This window comes from Alligator mississippiensis, chromosome 12 (genome assembly GCF_030867095.1).
Source record: "Alligator mississippiensis isolate rAllMis1 chromosome 12, rAllMis1, whole genome shotgun sequence".
Classification (NCBI taxonomy): Eukaryota; Metazoa; Chordata; order Crocodylia; family Alligatoridae; genus Alligator; species Alligator mississippiensis.
In genome coordinates, this window is record NC_081835.1 from 6,910,694 (window position 1) to 6,936,129 (window position 25,436).

At 42.0% G+C, this 25,436-nt stretch overlaps 1 protein-coding gene across 20 annotated transcripts in view; it reads right to left on the reverse strand.

Moving 5' to 3' along the window:
* The window catches only part of FOXP1 (forkhead box P1), a 442,244-nt gene that overhangs the window by 5,994 nt on the left and 410,814 nt on the right, over positions 1-25,436 (reverse strand). For 18 of the 20 annotated variants that reach the window (XM_059715648.1, XM_059715649.1, XM_019499635.2 and 15 more), the window contains 6 exons: positions 17,616-17,817; positions 17,415-17,494; positions 16,687-16,788; positions 11,323-11,444; positions 9,217-9,286; positions 5,225-5,391 (listed from right to left, as the gene is read on the reverse strand). In XM_059715648.1, the coding sequence (XP_059571631.1) occupies positions 5,225-5,391; positions 9,217-9,286; positions 11,323-11,444; positions 16,687-16,788; positions 17,415-17,494; positions 17,616-17,817 (743 nt within the window). Of the gene's footprint in view, positions 1-5,224; positions 5,392-9,216; positions 9,287-10,774; positions 10,945-11,322; positions 11,445-16,686; positions 16,789-17,414; positions 17,495-17,615; positions 17,818-25,436 lie in introns of all 20 variants that reach the window. The other 2 variants (XM_014605200.3, XM_059715650.1) reach the window with 2 other exon arrangements.

The window sequence follows — 25,436 nt, forward strand, 5'->3', positions numbered from 1 at the left end:
TTTTATTGACATTATCAAGTATTAATAATGCGACACGGCGATGGAGACCCTGTTTGCTTCCTAAATAATTGATGTGGCAGGCAATCCCTTAAAATAAAGTGTTAATGAGTTCAAGTCCCACTCTGTCTCTTGTTGAGTTGATATCCACCTCCCACAGTCTTGGCTGTTCGCTACCCGGTCTCGTTTAACCCTTTCATGTAAACTATGTCAAGACTTAATCACAAGCGCAAACATTTGTCGCAAATAATTTCTTCTTTGTCTTCCTGAAAATGAGCGATTTAAAGTTCAGTACATGTCACTGTACTTTGGACAGACGGGAAGGGGAGTGGGATTTTGTTTCATGTTTGGGCAGGGGCAGAAAGGAAACGTGTGAAAATTAAGGAGCCCAGTCTCTAAGACGTGAACGCTGGTCACTGGCTACCTGGTAAATTCAGCTGTATCGATATGAGCAAGCATAAATGCTGATGCACAAGATAAGTATGTGCTCCCATGCAATCCCAGAGGGCAGGAGCAAGGCCGAATAGGAAATTTATGCTCAACCTCAGGCAAAGGGGGTTCACCTCCTATAGGTGAGAACTTTGCAGGGGGAACCACCTACACCTCTCTTTGCAGGGGTACCCTACACATCTGTTTCATTTGAAGACTACATCTGATTTGAAAGCTTCACACTTGCGGATTGCACACATTTCAAGAAAGAGCTGCAAAGCCTTTTCAGGTTGCTCCACGCTCCAGCTTCTGGAGCTGCGATGTTCTAGGTCAGGTCTGTATAGGGGTATTAGTGGGACCATCCCATCCTATCCCACAAAATAACAGCAATCTTCTCGTGGAGCAGTACTGAAAATGTGCCCTCTCAACATGTCTCTGGGAGCTCCAGCAACAAGCTAGAGAGATGTGTAACTGTAGCCCCACAGCATCAGACTTAGGAAAAGGGTCTTCCTAAAGACAGGCACATACAACCCCCTGCCCAGGCAAAGCATGTCAGAAGGGAGTATGCTTCATGCCATGTCCCAAAACATCAAGACACTCCGGATCTACTGGATTATGGGAGGACCAAATATGCAGCTAACTAGAGAAGTTATCTTGCCACTAATCCCAGGACTTCATGCTTTGATGCGCTTTGCGGAAGAAAGGAGAAAGACGCATCAAGAAGATTCAGAACAAGAGGCCAGGAATTAGCAAAGCACTCAAGCCCCAAACAAATCTTAAGTCAACAGGACTAATCACAAGCTTCAATTAAGCATATGCTCGGAGACTTTGCTGGCTTGTGGCCTGAGTCGATGTGAAAAGATGTGTGTGTTTATAAACAGAAGTCACTCCTGATCGTGCACTGGACCCGCTTGGACAAACATCTGGATAGAAAAGGGGATCAGGAGGTGTGTGGGGAGAAGAGAGTAGCTATGAACAGGGAAATGCAGACCCTTTGCATTAATTAAAACGTTTTGCTCATTGTGTTTTAGTTGTTGCTGTTGTTGCTGCTGAAGCTTCTTTATTTGTTTTATGAACCCAAAAGTCTGTCAAGGGGAAGAGGGATTTCTACTCCAAGCTATGCTATAGTAGCAGCTCCAGGGATATTCCTCGCATGTCAATGGGCCAGCACATCTAGTCAAGCCTCCCAGAGCTTAGGGCTACATATAAGCAGAGAGAAGAGCTGCCCACAGAAGTGGTTTGCACCGACTACGCCAAACCCACCTGCTTACATGATAAATCTGAAAATCAGTACAGGCTCATTCAAATGCTCTTGAAGCTTTCCAAAGCAAATCCTGGCTAGCTTCATGGTTCTGCTCTGAAAGCAGGTGAAACTGGGCAGTTTTGACTGAGTTTCACTTTGAGGTTTGACTTTGTTCCCAGAAGTCAAAAACAAAACACAAGGAGTGGAAAGCCAACTAAATGCAACCCCACGAACAGGGCGGCTTGTGCTCAAATGAGACAAAGCTACAGTGTGCTACAAAAGCTCTTGTAGGGTTCCTCCATTGCAGCTCCAGGTACTTAATTCTGGATCGGTGTCAAAGGAGCGAGTGTCTAGTTTGGAGGAAAGCCTACTCCTCAAATTAGGATGTTGGTCTGGACTATCCAAACCTCAAGTACAAAATTTGCACAGAAAACAAAAATAATCCAGCCCCATGTATGTTATTTTGGTTGCAACAGCAAGCTGGCATGTGAAAAGGAAAGCGTTCTGAATCAGAGATTATACAAACATTTCAGAAGCATTAGCAATGTGCATCTTAAAGAGTGTGAGAGGCTGGGGGGAGATTTTTGTATTTGCCAAACCAGTCTGAATTTCCATTTAACATCTCACATAAAGCCTCAAAAACTGGCGAAGGGAAAGGCAGCCACTGAACTCTGCATGGAAGGTAAGTGCTGGACAAAAAAAGATTTTCCCTTTCTTGTTTAGTAGCAGAATTTCAACATGCTCCTTTTAACTGGGTGTCCAGGGCTTCAGAAGGGGTTAACAATAAATAACCTTCCTGGATGCAGAGTTCCCTTCTTTTCACATTTGAGTAATTCTTTTGTTTGTCCACTCTGGGAATAGAGGAGTTTTTAATAAAGCTGACTGTTGTTTAAAGCCACTGTGTTCTGGTGGTGCACACAGCATGGAGCAGTTTGCTTTGTGGCTACCTTTGGAGCATATCAGGATGAAAGTGTTATGTCCCCAAGCTGTAATTATGAGACTACTTTCTAGTGTTTCAAAAGGAGGATAGGGGGAAAAAAAAAAGTAGCAGTGGTTCAATGTGTCATAAAAAGGAAAGGAATGAATGGTAATAAGATTTAAGCTGAAGTATTATACTCGCTTAGCTGTCATGTTAACGAGGTCCTCTAAACCTTACGATAAAGTTTAAGGCCTAAATTATTCCCATATATTGGAACAGTTGAATAAGAAAAAGAAACTCCCCCCCCCCCAACAATATGCATTATGGCACAGAAGTGGGGTTTGGAGAAGAATAGAAAATGCCATTACAAAGTCTGCCTAATGGAAATAAGAAACTGTCTGTGACATCTGGAAATCTGTATTAAGCAAACAGCGCAAATCCTGCTTCGGAGCATTTCAGACTGGAGGACCTGGACGCTGCTACAAGAGCATTACCCTGCCACATTTTTACTTCAACAAATGTAAGGGTTCAGCGGAGAACGTATCGGATCAATTTGGGAATACAAAGACGTGCCCTTTGGGCAGGGGGCCGGACTCGATGATCTTCCAAGGTCCCGTCCAGCCCTAATGTCTATGAAATCTATGAAAACGCACAAAAAATGAACTGTCTGGTGGGCAGTGGAAATGAGGCACCTCTCCCTGGGATTTTTAAAGTGCCGCTCACCTAGGTATTTACGTGTCAAGAGATGACTATTAAGGGTACGGAGAAATAGTCAAATTCAAGCAGGTCAATAGGAATTTTGCATGTGGAACAGCTGCCTTGGACTTCCATATTAAAGGAAGGGTAAAACCAAAGCTTTCACTTACTTTGGGGGCCCACATTTAGGGGGCCGACAGCAAGTCCCCCACACTGTTCACTCACATTGAATGTTTGCAAGAGCAGCAAAGGCTGCAGCTATACGTGGCTCTAGGAAACATCCTAGCCTGCTCTGCACTACTAATCCGTCCACTTCGCAGATGACAAACTCTTAGGTGAAGTGAGAAGTACAAGAGCTATACTAGCTCTGAACCTAACAAAAAATAAATTACCTGGATTAACGCAACGCTACAAATGCTTCTCCGTGCAAATCAGCCCAGGAGAAACCCTCGAGATAAGTCTTGTTCCCACCACCCTCTTCTCCTCCGCTCAAGTCCTGCATGGTCCCGGGCAGAGCATAACAAATGAGGACTGAAACTGCCTCAAGATGGATCCGTTTGTGGTGGCGCTAGAAGTATGTCACGTAATGCTACTTTGGGAGAAAGATAATTAATCCTGCACAAACAATCACTGCAAAAGCTAAACACATTACTTGAATGTTTTGAAGTAAATGGTAAAAGACAATGTTCCAATTAATTATTAATTAAAAATGAATGTTGCCATCTTTAAAGATTTTTTTTCAAAGCACATTGTGCACTGATTTAAAATGCTGGAATATCAAAGTACCCAGAGCTTTAGATTCCTGCCACCCTCCCCACCCTCCCGACACACATTATGCAGGTGGGAAACTTTTTTTGCCATTAAATGCTAATTAGTTTCACAACTAATTACTATAGTGGTAGTAGGTTAATGTTTTCTTACTTTTTGATTTAGACCTACTTTTGTAAATCTCTTATTCAAATTACTTTGAAGTTAAAGGCTACAAATTAGTCCTTTTTTTATGTTAAATGTGTAATGTGAGCTTTGGTAACTCGGCCAATAATTGTACAGTCCATTTTAATGAACAGCCAGATGAAACACAGCCCTGCTCTTGCGTGCGTCCATTCGCACAGGTAGCCAACTTTACCAGATAGACAGTTCCTAAAATTTGAGAACTACAAGTCTTATAAACTTGGGCTTCCTTTCCAGCTGCCAATGATCTGGTATGTAATTTTGGGGGGAATGGGGGATTTATGGCTTTACAAATTCACTCCGTCACCCCATAAATACTGAACACACCCATCGGGACATCCCACCCTTCCTGACTTACCCTTTCCTGTGCTAGCACGCTGCCCTACTGCCATTCACATTTCACATGGACAGCAATCTCCCATTACTTCATGCGGTTATATATGCACTCATTATACTGCCGTCTGTTGCTATAATGCTCCTATTAATTTTCCTTTTGATATTTTAAGAGCAATCTATAAATCATGCAGACCTTCACGTGCGCCATCATTAATGCCAAGCAATGCTGTTGTGTGCCGAATATTTTTTTAACCCAGCTAAACAAGCCCATTTCTCCCAGTGCTACCCCCCGCAAGCTTCTTTATTGCATGGACTAAAGCAGAAGGGAACAAAAACTTCACAGAGAAACATGGTCACCTCAGAGCATCTTGGTAACCCCGCGGTCTGGGATGTAAAGAAGAGAACGGCAAACAAGTTCACAATTTTATAGCTGTGTGCACTTGTCGGACTGGATTGAACTGATTGCTTTTATGTGAAAGTTGGTAAATGGTTCTTTTATGCTCTATTCACCTAAACATTTTCAGAAACGGAGACTTTTACCGTTGCTGTTTGGAACTGGGAATTCAGAAACAGTCGACGAAGAATCTCTAAGTTACATTTCAGCAGCCGTACGGCAACCTCTCAACAAAGACATTCGCGTTTGCTGTACTTACATAGCTTGCATAGGGGAACGTCCTGGACTACTGTCACTCCCATTACTGTTCGTATGCTCCATTGCACCATTAAGCTCTTCCTTCATAGCAATGGCTAAATTGCCCAGAGCAGGATTTCCCATGGAAGCAGTAGTGTATAGAGGTATACTATTCTCAGCCATTGAAGCCTGCCAAGGACACAATAAAACAGTATGAAGACGCATGGCTTACATTTTTATACATGGCACGACACAGTTATTCCAAACCTCCTTTTTCCTCATTTACATGACTTGCAATTACTGATTTAAAAAAAAATACTGCATTTTCTGATAGGCAGTACACCGATTCCACCAAGGGAAATTTCACACAATTTGCATCCGGATTTATACATTCATGGAGGTGCTGGCTATTGGCTCGTGAGAGAGGGCTGAACCTCTTGTTCCCCGTTTGGAGATTGCCCCTCTCGGAGAAAAGAAAGTCTGCCTGTTCCATTTCCTGATGAAAAAATCATTTTTTAATAAAAGGAATTGGTTAATCAGGAAAAGGTGAGAGAGAACTTGCTCAGCAGAGGATTGCACTGCCAGCAGAGTGAAAAGGGACACCTTAATGGCAAGGTGTTATGGGCCTTATCAACGCACATTCCCCATTGAAGCCAATGGGGTTAACGTGTGTTTGCACCGGTGTAACTGAGAATTGAATTTGTCTCCATGAAGCTTTCTGTAGCGCTTTTGCATTAGTGAGAGATTCCCTTGTATTTTATACATCATGGTGAATTTGGGCAGAGTTTTCAATTTTTAACCCTCTTCAATAACCCTGGTATTATCTTAGGCATTATAGATTTAATAATGCCAATAAGACTGCCCCTGCTTCTGGTATGATCTATACAGCATGCTGCAATTGTCTTTCTAAACAGGGGTCTTTGTAGACAAGAAATGAATTGTTGAGAATCATCTTCCCTTTTCCTCAATTCCTGGTTGCCAGCATAGATTAAGTGCCAGCGTGGGCTCATTTGGATGAGGACTGTCTACCATCAGCTAAAGTGTCGTTTGGACCAGCACTAGCCCAATCAGGTGGTTATGGGAACACAAATATGTCTTTTCAACTTTCAAAGCCAATAACCCAACCAAAAAAAAAAGGCTGCTATTCAAGGACAACTGTGGACTGGAAGGACAACCACCAGCTCTGAGCACAGTCTACTCAGACCTGTCTTGTTCTCTCCCCAAGCTGATCTCTTTAAATACTGCTCCATTTTTAAGAAAACAGTCTATTTTAACTTTTTGATTCTGAAAACAGGAAACAACATTTGATCAGGGGAGCATCAAGATTGCCTTGTACATCTTGCACTTTGCAAAATGAGTCAAGTTCTTCCCCCGTTGAAATAACCTGTCATTGCCACCAGGAATTTATTTGGAAAGAGGTGAAGCAGAAGCAGCACTTGCTGCATTTTTAGGGGGGTAGGGGGGCTAGCAAACCACAGCATGGTGAACAGTCCTGTTCTCAGCAAGGAAGGACTTGTGACTCAAAGGCTTGGATAAGGAATATTTCCTGCAAAGACCAATAGCTGTTTGAACCATTTTAAGGTCACGAGGCTCAGGCTGGGAGCCTTGCAAGCTCGGACTCTCAGTAGATGTCCAGCATTTATAATTTCTGTGCAGGCCTGGAAAGGAGATTCTTGTGCTTGGTGTTTTGCTCGAAGTGTAAAGAGCAGCGGCACATCAACAGCCCAGAACAAACCTGCAATGCTAGCTGACCTGCTCAGAGCTGCACACTAGAAGAACGATGACTTTAAATGATGGGAGAAGGCTCAAGTCAGCCTTATTTTTTATCTTTGGAGAGGCCCACACAGGGGAGATTTAGGTGTGCAGCAAACAGCCCAGTTCTTACTAGCAGCGTGCCAGCTCTCATTTCACAGGACAGCTGCACCTACCCTCAGTGCCTCATACCTTGCTCTGTAAATCTGTGCAAAAACCTCTCTACTCTCTACTAGGTCTGCAGGGGGAGACCACGGAGGTGTCTGCAGGTAGCACTGCCAGGCCTAGGAAAAGAAAGGCCCTGTCCCACCTGTGAGTGCATGCAACAGATGGACCTTTACACATCACACGGGACATGCCTCCAAAAACCACGTGGGTGTTTTTGTTAATTGTTGGCCATTTAGCTGAGCATGCCCATTGACAGGTAAAATTGAATCATACCATGATAAGAAGCTTATTATACAAACCAGGTCATTTCAAATGTGTTATGCATCCAACAGCATTTTATGCCATTTTCTCTCTCTCTATTTTGCAAATGCTCGGAGCCCTTCCATGCCACACAGTATGCATCGCTATTTTTGCAGAAGAAAATGGGAAACAATTTTTTTTTTTTTTTTGCTACTTGTCCTAAACTGCAAGAGAACAGCGGGGATAAAGGACTCTGCTAGCATATTTTGCTCCCAAAAGGACATTTTATTTAATTAACGGAACAGAAGGTTATCTCAGGCCTGTGTTTATTAGAGAAATTCAAAAGCCTCAGTAAAATCTGCCCAGAATCTCTCCTCAGTCAAGTTAGTTTATCTAGTGTCACTTTAGGGCACAAACATGCTACACTCTCTTGAAAAAACTGGAAACTGAAAACATTTTGAGGTTATTACAAAAGGCAAGAATGGATGGAGATGACGACGACAACACATGTTTTAGAAATAAAACACGAACAGTTCTGTACGATAAGCATATTAATTGAAATTAGTCACATAGTTAACAGAATCTGAAGGAATGCAGGATCATTTCAGTTTTGCCTTTCAGCCTCCAGAATGTAAAATGTGCTTGTAATCTTAATACCATTCAAGAGACAAAGCAGTCTTTAAAAAAAAAATCACACTTCAGAAGACTCAAGGGAAAATAAGTTACTAATGAATGGTATTTACAGTTGCTTCATTTAAACATGCTTTCATTTGCTTTTCAGAAGTTACCGCATAAACTGAAATAATTAGGAGAAATGCAGAATGTCACTTCTTTCCTATTAATCTGTTTCTTGGTTTAAAAAAATTGCTTAAATTGCAAGTCTAGTAAATCTTCCACAAAATTTAATTGCCCAAACAATACCTTTAATCCACTGCACAGAGTTTAACCTTCAATTAACTTCTTGGGAAGGACCTCTCTAAATGTTTGGGGCTCAGTCGTGCACAGTTGTTGCCTACCTTGCAGAAATTAGCTATTGCATGTGTGGATCTTGTGGCAAGATTAAGGCCTTTGAAGCGATTAGGAAACGGTATGGAACAGGTGTGAAAACACATAGTGATTAATAGACAAAATCTAAAAAAAATGCACGTATGTCATTGGTCCTTATGGTGAACTCCGATTTCACTAGGGCCTGTTGAGACACTCAAATAATTGTTACCGGGACCATGTCTGAGATGCCCACACAGACATGAATGCTGTGCATATACATTTATCTGTATATGCATTGTACATGTTTTTCTGCCATGTGAAGTATCTAAACAAGTCTTGCAATTGTTGCACGCTGTAAATACAACACATCTGCCTTCCTCTCCTCCTTTATTTAGCAAACTAACATTTGTTATTTAACAATAACAGAAACACATGCAAAAACAGTCCTTAAAAGAAAGAGGGAAATGATCTGCTTTCTCTTTAAAGCCATGAACAATAGAAGGTCATGTGACACAGTATCCTATCATTCAGCACATTAATAGCTGTGCTAGAGTAATTACACTTGTGGTATTTTTGCCTCAAGTGAAATTCTGAAATAAGAGGATGGAAATTATGATACTGCTGATAAATATTAATAAGTGAACTTTTAATTTTTTTGCCACAATATTCAAAATGCTAAGCATCTAGCTAATGCTGAAGCAGCCTGATATGTGTTTGCCTCCAGGGACTATGATGCTTTATGCACTTAAGAAAAAAGTTTAACGGAATTAAAATTTAATATCTAATTAGAGCAAGGCTAATATATTTTGAAATGAGTGGGGAAGACACACGCCTCTGTTGCATATTTGCTACAATCATTAATCTTACCTGTAAAGCAGCATTGAGAGGTGAGCAGTAGGTGTGGCTGGTCTGTATGTTTTTAATAAGAGAAGGGTTACTGCATAAGAAAAACATAAAAAGGAGAGTTAAATGCAACCGTCTCGTTTCAGCGGTGTTTCAAGCATGTCAATGTTTTTTGTTCCCCCACACCTGAAAAATTACAGGTTGGATTGTTTTCCATAAAAACTCTCCTTTACTTCCTCAAAACTTGCATGTTTTAGTAGTGGGGCTGCCATATATGCCTTTATTAAATATGGAACCCCATTATTTACAGCTCCTGAAGTTAGCGTCTTGTTTTAAACATTACCTGTTGGCATCTGGTCTCTTTTTAGCTGCACTCAATAGTAGCCAACACTCTTCCTGTCTGAAAGCCAATCGCTACACAAAGGTGCACTCTCAGGAGATCATCATTAAAAGCATTATGGGAAATTTTGAATGCTATGTAAGGGGCATGACGTAGTAGCTGGCAGCGGAGCCAGGTATACCTATCCCAGAGGATTATGATTAAGAAGGGACTCCAGAATCCTTCCTGCCTGACTCGCATTAGTCCCTGACGCACATCTCCGACATCTGGGCGACTGGCGAGGCTACCTCTCCAAGCAGCCTTGCTGGGCTGCGGAGAGGTAATACAGCCGCTGTCGTGTTACCGCAATGAAGCGGTTAGGAACATTAAAAGACCCTGTTCCATAAAACACACCCCACCGTGACATTTTGGATTGCTGCTTTAGACTACCGCAGCTCATCTGTGGTCGTTTTGCAGGAGGGGCCTAATTCGGATAAAATGCTAAGCATCTGCCCTGTGTCAAGGCGGGCACCCCAAAAAAATCACTTGCCCCATTTGAAGAAAACTTAAATTGAGTACAAGTCAGGGGAGAAAGACTATGGAAAGCAACCTTCCCAAGGGCCGTTTTGTTCGTGCTTTGAGACAGAACGGAAAAACGGCCCGGCGGAGCGCTCTTCGCACCAGCGCCAGCGTGGGGCTCGGGAGATGTGGTCTTCAACTGAAGGGCAAACCAAATTGCCTGGGGAAGCTCAGGAATATTTTAAATAGGATGTTTTACAGAGAGGTTAGCCTAACGCTTATATTCTTTACCGTCAATGTCCCTGTACCTTTTTTTTGTCATTTTCAAAATGTTTCCGGATATCTCAGTTATTTTATTTTTCTGAGTAACCACTCCTTGTCTTTTCTTTTTCTGAGTAACCACTCCTATGCCTGAGCTTGGAGCTATGCAACTAACTGATAGCATCAACGTGAAGCTTGCTTAAAAACCGATCCTGACATGATATTTGATCTAGAAGAGATACATTTTTGGTCTACGCTGCGTCATAAACATTAAAACAAACACGGCAAAGAAGCATTATCATAGACATTTCTATTATTAGAGCGGGAACAAGCAAAATACGTGGAACAACCACAAAATTTAGTTTCTTTAGCAGCCAAGGTGATGTCACTATTTTGTGAAATGCAAGTCTACATGAGATGGGTAAATCATGCAAAGCAAAGCAACAGCAGAAAAAAAAAATAAAAGCAAGTAAAAGCTCTTACTGTGCAACAAGCTCGCCAAAGTTTTCATCAGGGCAGTATTTTCGAGGACGGCCTCGTTGAATATGACGGCCTCGTTTAAACTCTTCATCATCAACAGTCCAAAAGGACCCAAACTCATCCTCTACTCTGATAAAGCACTTATGCAGTGAGAGGTTGGTGCGAATGGCACCCTGGGACAAGAGCAGCAGCAAAGGAGATGAAGTGGAAACAAAGGGACACGGGATTGGGGACAGAACAGACATCAAATACAGGGAAAAGGAAAAAGAAAATAAAATGCAATAAGCATAAGCAAATGGTTTGTGAGGGTTAATATGCATTGCCACCTAAAAGCTACTAGCATGTGATGCAACAAACACCAAGCAAGCAGGGTCAAGGGTACTGGTGGGCACACAAACAGTAGTGATGAGATGCTTTTCTTTGTTTCCCTTAACTGAAACAATGTGAAACCACCTGTGTTGGGCTAACACCATCTAGCAGCCAAAAGCCTCTACGTTAAACTGTAAGCATGATCCAAGCTAGGCTAAGAAGTTCAAACATGGTGGACATACCCACTGATCTTTTGTGGCCTTCGTTTTTGGAACTCTGCTTCATCCACTGTCCATACTGCCCCTTTAACATTTTCTACTCGCACAAAACACTTGTGAAGACTAAGATTATGACGCACTGCATTCTGCAGCAAGTATAAAAGAAAAAACATTCAAAAAACTTTCTGAGAAAATACTCAGCACCGTCCAAGAACAGCAGCACAGTCAGCTCGACAGTCCTTATTTTGCAATGTTAACTCGGTTCGCCCCTTGCCCCGACCCTCCCCCCCGCCCCGACTGACCCCGGCTTTTACATCTTATTTTGCAAAGATTAAAAATAAAAATCTCCAAACTGAGATTAGGCATTCAAGTTATTGTATCAATTATCCACGGTGGGAACGGGAACAGCCATCGGTTTACGTATGCACATCACGTAACAGCACATTTCATGCGAGTTAGAGAGGAACATTGCTGAGATAGTTGTAAAACCAGTATACAGTTCGTAACAGAAACTTATCCTCTCCTGGAAGAGAAAACAGTTTAAAAGAGCAGAGAAGGAGTTTTGTGTGAGTACAGAGGGCTCGATTTAACAGGGGCATTGGAGCTGGAGTTTCTCTCGTGCCCCACAACTGGGCCATGTGGATCAGGCGTGGAAACCTCTTTTCGGATGAAGCACGTGAACTAGGGGCTCAGAGGTTTAGCAGCAGCACCCCGCCGATCACAGTGCACCAAGTCGTGTCTTCCACTGCATGCTCATATATGGAAGTTGGCTCTCATTTCTGGCAGGCAGCAGGACTGCCTGAACTGAGCCTCTGCCAAGTAAACACATGAGGAGGGCTCTCAGAAACAAAGTGATAATATCCCCACAGCTGATCCCTCGTGGAGAGACCGGCTTCTTTCTCATGGTTGTTAGTCCCCTTTTATTAGGCAATTTCAAGTTTCTAATGATCACACCCAGTGTTGTGCGACCTAATTCGGTCCTTGTGACGGATGGACCCAGACAACCACTCCGATACGCGTGCACCTTTGCTTCGGTCTGACATAGCGAGATGCTTGTCCAGCAAGAACAACAGAAACTGTTTCTCCTGTTTTCACTCTACCTGAAAAATCATGCTATTAGACAGCATGTGCTATAAATCTTCCACATTTTACCAGTTTTCTTAAATAAGCAATTGCAAAACTACTTGGATTTGGAAATGAAACTTATCCTCTGGTGCCACTGAAAAGGCCCTGGTAACTAGGGGAAGGAGAATGGCTATTTGCTGGAAGTATGCAGGGGAACAAACTGCATCCATCATCGTTGGCACCACTGATCTAGTCAATCTGGTTGACTCGTTAGCAGGCACAATGCCAGCTAGACACATGGCCCTGGGTCTTGGCACCAAGAGACTAAATACTTTTGTGTGCGTGCATGTGTGTACATCAAGGCTGGATGGTGAAAGGAGCTCTAATCATGAATGTCTAAATCACTGTGCAAACAAAGGTTATGCACAGTGCATTTGTCATGGAAATTAGGAGGCAGTGATGTGTGCGCATCTGTGAGGGAAGGGCTGGGAGCCTTTTGATACCCTGCCGTTTCTCTATGTAGCCATCCCCTCTCCCACTGTCACCCATCCAAGCTCCTGGGAGGAAACGACTCGGGGAAGGAGTATTCTGTAGCTTTTTGTATGTGATCCAGCGCATATGGGGGGCTGTCGCATTTCTGCTGAATTATGAGGCATACACTTCTTATGCTTCCCCACCTCGTAGCCATACTGATCTGCTCATGATCTGGTGGGGAAAATAAAGACTGGAAAACTTCTTCCTCTTAAGGCAGGGAGGGGAAGGTTATTTTGCACGCTCCACGTTTCAGTGTATTTGGCAAAATGGCAATTTCTGACAAGGAAAATATATGGCAATGCACAGTTTCACAGTGACAGGAATAGGAATTGGGTCGAATCCATCTGTGCTCCAAAGGCCCCCGGTTCTGTCTTTTGGACCAGTCAGCACAGAGCCCTGCTGAGAGGGGCAGGGGTCCTCCTTGCTAGGGAAACCAGGTGCAGAACAGGGTCTCCGTGTGCATGAAGCAGGCAAAACTTCCTGGGAAAACGGGCACATTTTCACGTGTGTAACAGAACATGCAACGGAAGAGTTGGGGTCAGTCCTGCCATGTGCTACAGATATTTCCCACAGCGAAGCTGATCCATCAGCCTCACTAAGCCATTGACCCAGTGCGTACAGGGACAGTCCAAAAAGTGGGTCTTTTGATTTGTTAACCGTCTCTTTATATGTAGTTGAACAGAATTATTTACATCGTCCTTTCTATATGTGTAATGCTGGATAAATCATTTATGCCCAGATCCTGCTCTAGGGAAGTCAGTGAGAGTCTTTGGCTATATGCGGATCTGGGCCTTACTGAATATACAGACAAGTTAAATATCTGTAAGGCCTTAGAGAGATGCTTTAGCCTCCCCTGTTTACATGATATTGCTTAGTGAATTTATAAAGGTCACTTGGTTCTTCTGCTCCAGGATTCTTGCTAGCTAACAGTTTCATTTGAACAATACCCCAAACATTTCTGAGCCACGCCTGCAGCCTCTACCTCCTGGCTGCAATTCAGTTTTGGCAAATTATGGGGGGAAGGAAGGAAAAAAAAAAGAGAGAGAGAGAGAGAGAAAGAGAGACACTGCCTCTGACCTGTCAGAACCAGTTCAAAATGCTCCTCTAGCAATCTGCTTAACAGAAAAATTAGGAGCTATTATTGTAAGATTATATATTTACCCTGTTAAAAATAATTGTATGCAAACCACTTTTTCAGAAAAATTACCCTGCATAAGCTTGAATGTGCTAAATGAAAGGGTTTGTTATTTTAATCGCTGCTCCGTCTTTGCCATGCTGCACCCAAGGAAAGTGGTTCATCTGAAAAGGTGTTTCTTCCTCTTTCTTTTTGGAAGGTGTCTCCAGGATCCTCACCCAGGCACAGCCACAATCCCAGCTTGGGTGACCTCTATGCATTTACTGAAGATGACCTTAGAGTCTGCAATCAGCCCCTTGAGCTGGAGCAGACCCCACAGGCTTCCTGGCATGGTGGTCCCGGGCTGCGTTTTTAGCCCCTAGCACAAATCAGAGCAGCTTGCAGAATGAAAGCCCCAAAGTGCTTCAAGCAGACATCTGGTTTTTAAGAGCAATGGAGCCCAATGACTGGACTACATACCCATGTAGCTACCAGGTGTAGGGTCTTATGAAGCCATGGAGGGGATCAGAATTTTTCACATGTTCTATTAAAGTTTTTCTCCCCTTTTAGGGCACGCACTGATCCTCCGCACAGCATCGGGGGACCCACTGGTGCCTTTGGGAGGATAAAAGGCTACCTGCAGCTGCTCTGTATTTGTCAGAGTCTCCTGTGAAAACTCTCTTTGCCCTTTTGCTATTGACACTCCCTTGTCCCCAGGTACAAGCTTGTGGCAAGTATGACCGAAACCAAGTGGCTCCTGCCACCAGCTAAAGCCCATTCTAATATGATGCACTAAATTGATTCCCATAGATTGAGAAGGGAAATGTCTGACTGGGGGCTGTCCCGCTGCCAGCTAACGCAGGGCTCGGTGAAAAAGAAGTCTAACTGAAGTACCCACACCTGCAGATGCTAAAGAGCCCATTGATGCCAATCCAGTAGCCACCGACTGGCACACGCCCTATGGAGCTGCCACAGCCACAGGCGGTAAGGAGCACTGGAGGCGTGTGCCAGGATGAGTCCGGCTAGTACAGACAGCTGGGAAGCAGAGCCTTCCTGAAGGAGCTTGGACACAGGGTGCGTCTACACAAGATGCTAACTGTGCAGTAGCCTAATAGCACTGTGCAGTAGCGTGCTAGGCAAAAACCGTGCTAATATGCTACTGTGCAGTAGTATTAGGCTACTGCACAGTAAGCGTCACCAAAAACCCATATGCTGGCGCTACTGTGCAGTAGCACGAGTTACCGCGCACTGATTTAGTACTTGGTTAACCAAGTACTAAACTTAATGCGCCATAACTATGAAACATTAATGAACGTGTAGACGCACCCACGGACAGCTTCTTTGGTAGAAATAACCTGAGGAGGGAGTTCTGCATCCATACATACAATGACAAGCGCGTGCAAATTACCAACTTGAGCCGGAAACTGGGAGCAAATTGGTTCTCTGATTTTGAAGAAAAAGGCAGGCTTCAAACACATCCTGAATTGCAACTCTTTTCTACAACCATACTTTCAAAACGCCCTTGAAAAGAACTTGAAGTCAGGAAAAGTTCATTTCCTTTTTGAATACTTAGGAAGTTGAAGATGAAACGCTGCTCAAGTTTTCCAAGCAAGGTCTGGAAATCAAAGCAGCAACCTCCAAGAGTTTTCCCAGGTGTGGGCACCTGAAGTCAGGGCGCTGGGGTTGAAATGCACAAAACCGCCCCCGGGGAGCAGAATAAAAAGCAGTGAAACGCTGAGAAGCAAAAGCACAAAACGGGCACAACAAACATCCCAGCCAACCGCTGAAGGAGAGGACCTCTCTGACTCCGGCCCTTGAAGAAACTGTCCTGCGGTTTCAAGGCAGAGGAAGAGGAGATGATGAAACAGCAGGTACAGAGGACATTCATCCCCTGATACAGGGGGCGGTTTGTTCAAGAACAATTGGGTTTCCTGAGACCAAGAGGTATTATTTTGACTGCAGCGTAAGATCCTTTTATTTGGTTCATCCACTAGTAATTATACTAGCTTATACACAGACGTTGCTATGATAGCCGTTAATTCAAAGGGAAGAGGAGGCCCTAACTAAAATAAAGCAAAAGCTGCATTTAATAGAACAAAAGAACCTCATCGCGCAGTTTGAAACATCAAATATTTTGTTTCCAGGATGTGTTCGATTCCGTATTTTTTCTTGCCTGGCTTGTTTGGCACCGTGCTGACTTATATTCTGGGTCATAAGAAACTGGTGAAGGTTGGGTCATGTTGGTAGGTGAATTTTGCTGGGTATCAATGGATTGAGCAACAACCTGTCTTTAGACCCCTGGGTGGGGGAAAAAATGGTTGTTGTGGTTAAACAGCCAGAGGAATGAAAACTGTGCACACCTTGGAAGACCTACAGTTTGTCTTCTTCTGAGAAAATATATTTACCTTAATTTCTGTAAGTGCTAGCTGAAAAGCTTGAGTTCATGTTAGAAGCAACCAAACAGAGGAACTGGTGGCAATAATGAAGATTCAGGTCATGGTTTTTCAAAGGCAGAAGTTTTTCCTCTGCCATATCTCAAGATTTTTTTTGCAGCGGAGACTTTCTGCATGTGAAATCTGCAGATCTACATTTCAATGCCGTAGCCATTTGTTAATGGCATCGGCAATCTCTATTCCGTACAGGTCAACTCTCAGAGGCAATGGTAAAAGGCTTACCTTCCATGTCGCCGCGTTGCGTCTGAAGTAAGCAAACATTCGCGTGAACCAGTTGTAGATCTCGTTTAGTGTTAGTTGCTTTTCCGGAGATTCGAGGATGGCCTTGTGAAGCAAATAAAGGCGCAGTGAGTTGTGACCAAACCAGGAGAACACATACTCACATTTTTACTTAACCAAATAAAAAAAAAAAAAAAAAGAGAGAGAGAGATTTGGAGCAAAAATCCAAAGAAAGGTTTCACAATATGATCTAAGATTAATGGCTGTATTTAACAGTTCAATAGCAAAATTCAAAATGGAATTATCTAATTGTTTTGAGTTTTTATTTCTGTTTCCTTACAGAAATATTAATTTATTAGTCATTCATAAAGCAGAATCAAAGAGAAATGCAAAACATTTCAGTAGCTGATTAAAGCTCAGTAATTATTTAGAGCTCAGATTAATTCTAGGGATCAGAGATTACTGTAGCTTGTGATAATTGACTTGCCATCTTTAAACAGGCTCATTTTCACTGTTGTGTGAAATGAATTTCCTAATAATCACATCGTATTGTAATACTTAATCAAAAGCAATTATGTTATATATTGCAGTTCTAAAAACCCTTATAGTAAAGGTTTGAGCATGCTTGCATACTAAAGGGTTTTAAATCTATTTAATCTATAGTATGCATGCAGATAGACATTTTTTTTTTCTTTTTTATCAAAATGTGGTTGTGAGGATCGATTGATTACCTGCCGAATTAAAGATGCATATGTGAATGGTGGTCTCACTTCTGCGTTCTTATAAAACTCTTGGTTCTGGGCAATATCTGCTAAATAAGAGCAGGTGTTCTGTTAACATCACAGTCTCCAATTCCTTTGCAATTTGTAGAAGGAACAAAAAATTTAAAAAAAATAAAAACCAGAGGGCCCTTGCCCTTACCAGCCATTTACCTGAAGAAATGGGCACATTGTATTTATCAGAGTACCGCCTCCTGATAGGTCCAACGTTGTGCATGCTGGTGGGAGTGATGACAGAAGGTCCCTGGGTGACAGGAGTGATGGGGGTAGTTGGGGTGGTCGGAGTATGAGGTAAGCTCTGCGGAGACGCCTCAGATGCAGTCTTTGAAAGCGTGACGCTTGACACCAGATTCAGCTATTGCAAGAGGAAAACGAGGGAGACTTCCTTAGAAATCACAATTCTTGCAAATGAAGCAATCTGAAAACAGGTTGCACGATTTCAACTATATCATTTGGTTTAACACAGAGAGCGGAGCTTGTATACTTGTTTCGGCTTCTGTGGCTCGAACGCTTGCTTTCGCTTTAAATGCTGCTGTAACATCTCCATTACGATCCACTAGGATGAAAATGTAATTGTCTAGATTATTTTTTTTTTTTTAAACGTAATTGCAGCAACCATAAATACCGGCAGTCAGGACTTCAGAGAGTGGATTTTTATCTAAATCTTAAACCCAGACCTCACAGTATATAATCATTTTAATAATTTATTTTCGTTCCATTGTTCACAATCTAAAACGCACGCATCTCTTATTTTCACGTTATCGTTGTGCACGGCTTCTAATCAATCTTCTTGGACACTTAGTTGAAGGCTTAAAATAAAGACAACATTTTGTTAGAAGTACAGTACAAAGAAATGGGATATCACTACGGCGTTTGAGAATTTCCTGTTCCTCCATTTTAAAAGCAGAGCCTGGAACAGGTGAACTCCAGAATAATTTGATTAATCGCACTACGTGAAATACTGTGACCATTAAGCCCAGCAAAAATGACACGGGTTTTTCCTCTCCTTGGTGTGGACTGCACTAGTGCTACCTGCAGAAACCTAAAAGCATGCAACAACCTGACAGCTAGCCATAAGACGACTGCCTCAAGAACTGAAAACCATATGCAACTGTTTTTAGCATGTACTTCTATGTGTTTTATCAGTGCCCATCTATATCATTTGACCCTTTCCCAGTTGCCCAAGGACCCCTTTGGAAGCAAGATGGGCTGCTCCTGGAGAAACGTTTTAAACAATCAATACAATACCAAACAACTCCATCAGAAATGCGGGGAGGAAGTCTCTTTGATTATTTTCCCATTTCTCTCCTTGAGCCTTTATTGTGAACAATATTGTTGTCAATAGGAGAATTTAATCAGGCCGGGATTCCCCCACTTTTCTTCACAATTACCATTTTTCTTTGCCTGATGTCAAAAATGGAGGTGAGGTGCACCAGTCAGACATTCCCCAACCCATCCGATGCTTGCCCACAACGCTCCTTATTAACGTTTAGGTTTGAAAGAAAACAGGCAAGATCCCTCGCATTAATATCATTTAAAAAAATGGAATTTATCCAAAACAAAGTAGGAAAAAATGCTTTTCATGTTCCAGCGTGAATATCAACACAGTAAGCCAATCACCCATAAAGAGTGCACAACTGCATGGCAGATAAATTGGTCCTGTTTTTCCCTTTTGAATGTAAACTAGGAAGAGCTCAAGAGTATAAAGCAGTGAAGTGTCGGGGAGATGGAACGGTGTCCACTGCCAGCTCAAGTACTGCTCTGAAGAAATTACTTTATGAAAAGCAGACCTGCAAATACAGCCCTCTTTGTGCAGGTGCACGCAAGCTAGAAGGTCTCTCCTTACAATGCAAAACATTTAACACTTCAAGGCAATACAGAATTGCACGAGCCCAGTGGGGTGAAGGAGACCATGAAAGGCGATAAGATACAGGCCTGAGTTTCCTGCAAAAACCCTGCAATGAAGCGAACCAACAAATGCAGCCTAAGGTTTACATGCCAATGATGTGTTCGCCTCCTTGTTGACGTGCTTCAGGTTTTTAAATATTGCTTACACAATTAATAAATGTTACGGCCATCAGAACGGAGTCCATTTGTTGACTGGTTCAATTTAAGAGTGCTGATTAGGAATACACACAGTTACGTCCTCCTGTTATCCATCTATCCATCTATTACGTATGATAAAAGGAGCAATAACGATAATAATGGTACAACTGACAGGTCTCACCATGAAATTAAATCTACTGTATTTTATCTCCGCTTCTAAATGGACATTTTACCAGTCCAATAACTGCAAGCAAATCTGCATCAATTTTAAGTGCCCATCTCCAGCACAAGCTCAGCAGATATTCGCTCCCGTTGGAAAGATCACTGATAGCGTTTCATCATTATGGCTCAAACTACTCCACTTCAAAGGAGTTAAGATTTTTCTTCTTCTTTTCTGACTGTTTAAAAACTTAACATTTAATCTGCTTCTACTAGAAAACTGCAAAAAAGAATCGGGAAAGGTCAATGTTCTCTGCTTAAAGGATTTGAATGGAGTTAAATTTCTTTAGGCTTTTCAGCATAGGTAGCAACTAGAAATAAACACAGAAAGGGAGGAAGAGCAAAGAGGGGGGCTTTAACAGGCTTGACAAATGACACTGTGATTCACACCCACTGCTGGGCTGCCACTAATAAGCTACAGAGGAAGCAGCCAATCTCAGCTAATTACCAGATAAAATTGTATTGTAAGGACTCTAATTAGGAGATGCTTATGGAGGTGATCTAATGATTAAACGCTGCATTCGAATGACCCCACCATCAATGTGCGGTGGTGCAAGATGTCACTGGAATATTTTGTAGAAACAGTAATTTTATTTCAAGGAGGGGAGGCAGTAATATTTGTAATAATGGCTATGAGGTAAACTAATTAAAAGACGGTTCCTAAAGGAAGACTGTGGCTTTGAGCAGCTGTGGCCGTTCCAAAACAAAGTGCCAAATCTCAACAGAGGAGCTGCAGTCAAGTGGAAAATTTCTGCCTGACCTCTGCTCTTGCTATTAATTTGCAGGAAAACTAATGACACATATACATATTCCCACAAAATTGTTCTAATTGCTAATTTGCCAAAGGAGCCCAGTTTCCAAATTAAACATGACTGCAGTCTGCGAGGAGAGAAAGAACAAAAAGCTGGAACACTGTGAGTATAGTGTGTTTCACCTCCGACAATCATTTGTACGACTGAACCAACAAGTTAATGAAATGCCGACCTTGTCAATTGCCAGCGAAGTTTTGCTGCTTTAAGTTTTGTTTGATGATAGGATCTCTGATTTTCGAAGGGGTCCAATCCTTGCTGGTTGGGTACACAGTGCCCAAAAGATACCATGAGGCAGGGGGGCAAGAATAAGGCTCGGGCTACGCTGCTGAGACTCAACGTGCTGCTATCTATAAAATGTAGACTTAAAAAATTAATTGTGAATTAGAGCAGAATAACAAATTATGAATGCTGTTGGTTTTGTTGTAATCTTAAAATATTAATTTTAATTGTAAACTATTAAATCTTAATATCATCATCAATTAGGAATGAAAGAGCGGCAAGGCTCTCTCTGTGCTTCTGGCTGCTAAAAGATGATTATGCGGGGGCAAAGATCAGGAAGGGACTGTACTGGGAGGGTTTCTTTTCCTGATGGAAACTCTCCTGAATTTCTCACTGTTTGCACTTTCTATTTAAAAACAAGTTACTATGATTAGAAAAGCTGTGCATGCTGGTACTTGTGCATGACAAGTTTCCCACATACTGGTGTTTTTGATGAGGTATCATTCTTGCTGGGGGTACTGAATACGAGCCTCCAAGCTGGCTGTCTAATGACTGTTATTGTGTTATTCTTCGTATTACACCAGGGCTCATCATGTGCTAGGTGCTGTACAAATTCACAAGAGAAGAGTCTTAAACCCAAGGAGTTAAACTAAATCAGGAATAAGGGGGCATCTGCCCCCCCCCCCCAACACTCACACACAAAAGTATGCTTTTCTTCTGTAAATTCAATCAGTACATTCAATCTGCTGGAGGATTTTTAAGAAGGGTGGCTGCACTTCCCTACCTATCATCACTGTTTCAGTGTTCAATATCCCATTTAGGATTATTACCCCAGCGGTCTTTCCTGCCCCCCTAACATCGATGAATCAACATCATCACCATCATTTTTTTTTTACTTACAAGACCTCGCCTTTTCCTGATTTTAAAGGCAACGACTGAGTCATTATTATTTTTATGAATATAAAAATAAAAGCCAGAAAAGTAACACTCCTTTGCTCCATAAACATGCATTTCTATGACACGACTCTCCTGTTAGGAGGCAATTTGACTTCTTTTCATGTAAACCTGTTACGTGATGATAATTGCTACAGATACAAAAGCAGATCTGAATCATTTTCACAAGGAAAAAAAAATAGGCAGTGTCACAAGGAGGGGGGCTGCACCTACTGCTATAGGCCAGTGGTTCTGGGCTGCTGGTGCTGCCACTCTGATCAAGGTTGGACTTGATGATAAAACCGCACAGTTTCTGGACCTGAATCAGCCTGTGCAGACTGTTTCTTTAGACACTGAAGGCAGAGAGCAGTAAGGCCGCTGGGCCTGGAGCATTGCGAGATTCTGCGTCTTCCTTCCCTATTGCAGCCTGGACACATGGCTGCATAAGATGTAGAATCTGGCAGGCAGCAATCACTTAGCAGGTGTTGTTATTGGCAGGGATACTAAGGAAACCCAAGTTGAGGAGTGGGACTTAATGAAAAACAGTATATAAAAACAGCTTTTGTGTGTTGTGCTCGAGAATCTCTTTTTATTGCTGCATATCATTACTTTTGCAAACGATAAAGTATAGCTACAGCAGCTAAAATGCTCAGTCATTACCTCAACGGTTAAAAGACTATTCTTTTTGAATACTTTGTTTTTACAGTCGCTAAAAACAGTATTTCAAAACAATCCTAATTGCTACGGTTAGGGTAAAAGAAAATATGTTAAAAAAAAAGGGCTATCTAACAGTGCATTGCATTTAAAATGCCAAAACTTTCTTTAAAAGTTTCATGTTGTTTGCACAAAAGTGGATGTGCTACCGAGTACTCAGAATTACTTGCTGGGCAGAGTGAGAAAAAAAAAGTGGCATTTTTTTTCCTTCCCAGGTAGCAGCTCTTTGATATTTAGTTAATACCTCAAAGCGGATCAAGCTCCCAATTCATGCTATGATGCTGACCTCAGACCTGAATGAAAATGCTGTGTGTGAATGGGGTGGGGGTGGGGGACGAGGTTGGGAAGAAGGGACCTTACTAGCAAGAACAGAAGAAATAATTCTTGAGAGACTGTGTTGTTTTGTTTTGCATTGAAAAAATTCCCTCCTGCACCACCACATCCTGGCTCATTCCCCAAGGACGAATGGATTTGTTTTGAAGTATTTTAATTTCAGAGAATCTTCACACCCTGCAATAATGGGAGTAATTCCATATTTTTCATGGAATAAGCTGCGAGACGCTTCATTTTCCTTCTAAAACGCTACACAGTTGGGCATCTCAGTTACACAAATCACGTCAAGCACTTGAGCATATTTATTATTATTGCTATAATGGTTCACTCTCTCCCCAGTTTCTCCCCCACACACTCGCACCCCACCACGCTACTTCCTCACTCTCTGCACAATAGTCCTCGCAGCAGTAGGGCCCAGAACAGCATGCATGCTGAGCAGCACCGATGGAGACTTCTCCACATGACAGCCCTGCATGTGCAATTATCTGCCAGCGACTTGGGCCATGATTCAGCCAAGGGCTGGAGAACATGCTGTAGCTTCATGGACTTCAACAGGACTTCATAGGCTTTGCTGAACGGTGGTCTTGGTGCACTGCAATGGTTACACGCGTGGTCATCCCACGGCACCTTCCAAAACATAAATTATTTCAAGGAGCTGAAGCAATCTACAGCCCAATCTGTGTTGTTTAACATGACTAGACCCGACAAGTTCCTGTACATCAGGGTTGGGCTGATTCCTAAATCTGCATGCAGTGCCAAGAACTGAATGGTCTAAAAATACTACACACATTGGTGTGATGTAGCTTAACCAGGGTAAGCTCATGCTGTTGACCAGTGGAAAATGTAAGTGACAGCCAAAAATGCATTCAATTAAAAGAGATATACAGTAATACAGTTCACTTGCCAGTTCTACAATGTAATTACGAACCATTTAAAAACAAACATTAAGATCCTTTAAACAGGAAAAAAAAATCTCCATAAATTCTCTATTTCATCATTAAAAAGCGGTGTTTAAAAAATCCCAGTTTATTGCTACATTTGAATCGGTAGTGACAATTTCCTTTAAAATCACAGCTATACCAAAATATATTCATTCTAGCATACACCTTGTATAAGTTAGGTTGGGGGGAAAAATTAATTACTAGATGTAAAGAATACTTTGCGCTGCAGTAATGGTCATCAGATCTTTTTACCAAAGTCCTACCCCACTGAGTTGAAAGGACCGGGGTCTTTTTTCACAAGGCAAGCACAATTTCTGCAAAACACTATACTTCGCCATTTTATAATTAATTTTCAAATGCTTCACCTATACATATTTTAATAATTTCTGATTTATCAGATGGTATCTATAATAAAATTTTCTATATTTCAATAAATGAAAAGAAGGCAGTTTCAATCCAACAACAGAGTGTCACACAATATAGGTCTGTCAGGCACCAATTTTTACTTCTAACATGTAAGTTAAAGGATAAGGAATTTATAATGCTGCCTGTGAACGAAACCACTTTTCATACACAAATGTGATCTTTTTTTTTTTTCAAAGGGTAATACAACAGTACATTTACATAAACTAATCCAAACAATCTATGTATTTGACAATGGCAAACCTCACACAGACTGCCTATTGTTGGTTTACATCTTGGAGTTCTTTATGTTGGCTTGTAACACTGCTCTAGCTGTCAAAGGTTTGACTTGGACTCTAAATAAATGGTTATAGAAGTGCTGTGCAGCGATATTGGACTTCTTTGCAAAAGAAAACCTGCTGTGTATGAATTCAAAAGCTATTAATTTTTCAGTCAAAAATATTCATGCCTATTTCTTTTAATAAAGAAACACTGTGCTGAGCAACTGAGAGATAATGTTGACTAGTGGTACAGAATTTTCAATAGAGCAGTTAAAAATAAATTTAGTAGGAGGTCCCCATCAAAGCTATAATTTTCCAGAATATAAAACATTTTTAATACTAATCAAGACAGCCCTTTTCCCCCATGTTCTTTTTTTTTTGCTGTTGCTTTCCCCTGTTTATTAGCTGTTTAATAATAATCTCCATAGCGACACCAACTGGTATCTTTGTAGCCTACAATGCCAATGAAAACGTCTTGCCTATCAATACCAAGCATCGATCGGTAGCTCACGAACCGAGCCGTACTTGTCTGCCTGCTGTTACCGCCCTTTATTTTTAATCCGTGTCCTTGAGGAGAACTGCTGCTATGAAAGGCCTCCAGGCACAGCTTTGAGACTCCCTCGTTATTCCACTGTTTTAATTTTTAATCCAACAGGAGCAAGAGGAAGCAAATCTCTTCTCCATTCTGCTGGGTCTGTAGAGCTGAGCCCACGAGGTGCTGAGCAGTGCTTGCTTTCAACGCTAATGTGAACTGGACAATTGGAAAAAGGTTATCTCTAGGTACCATAAGTAGTTTCCATTTCTAACAGGTTGCATCCTCCGGATCAACCAATTTTAGGAATCTCAGCAGTTTAACTGGAGGGATTTCTAGTGGCCATCGGCAACTTTCTCCCAACTCACGGTTGAAATTTCCCGTCAAGTTTGACACCTGATCCTACGCTGTTAAACACCCTGCCGTTTTCTTTCTAGCGTCCTCCCTATCCACTTCTGCCGCCATTTATATCCAACAACAGAGAAAGGGAGAAATCCTTTTCTAGTAAAAATGGATGCGCGAAGTGTTTAATGATTTTATGT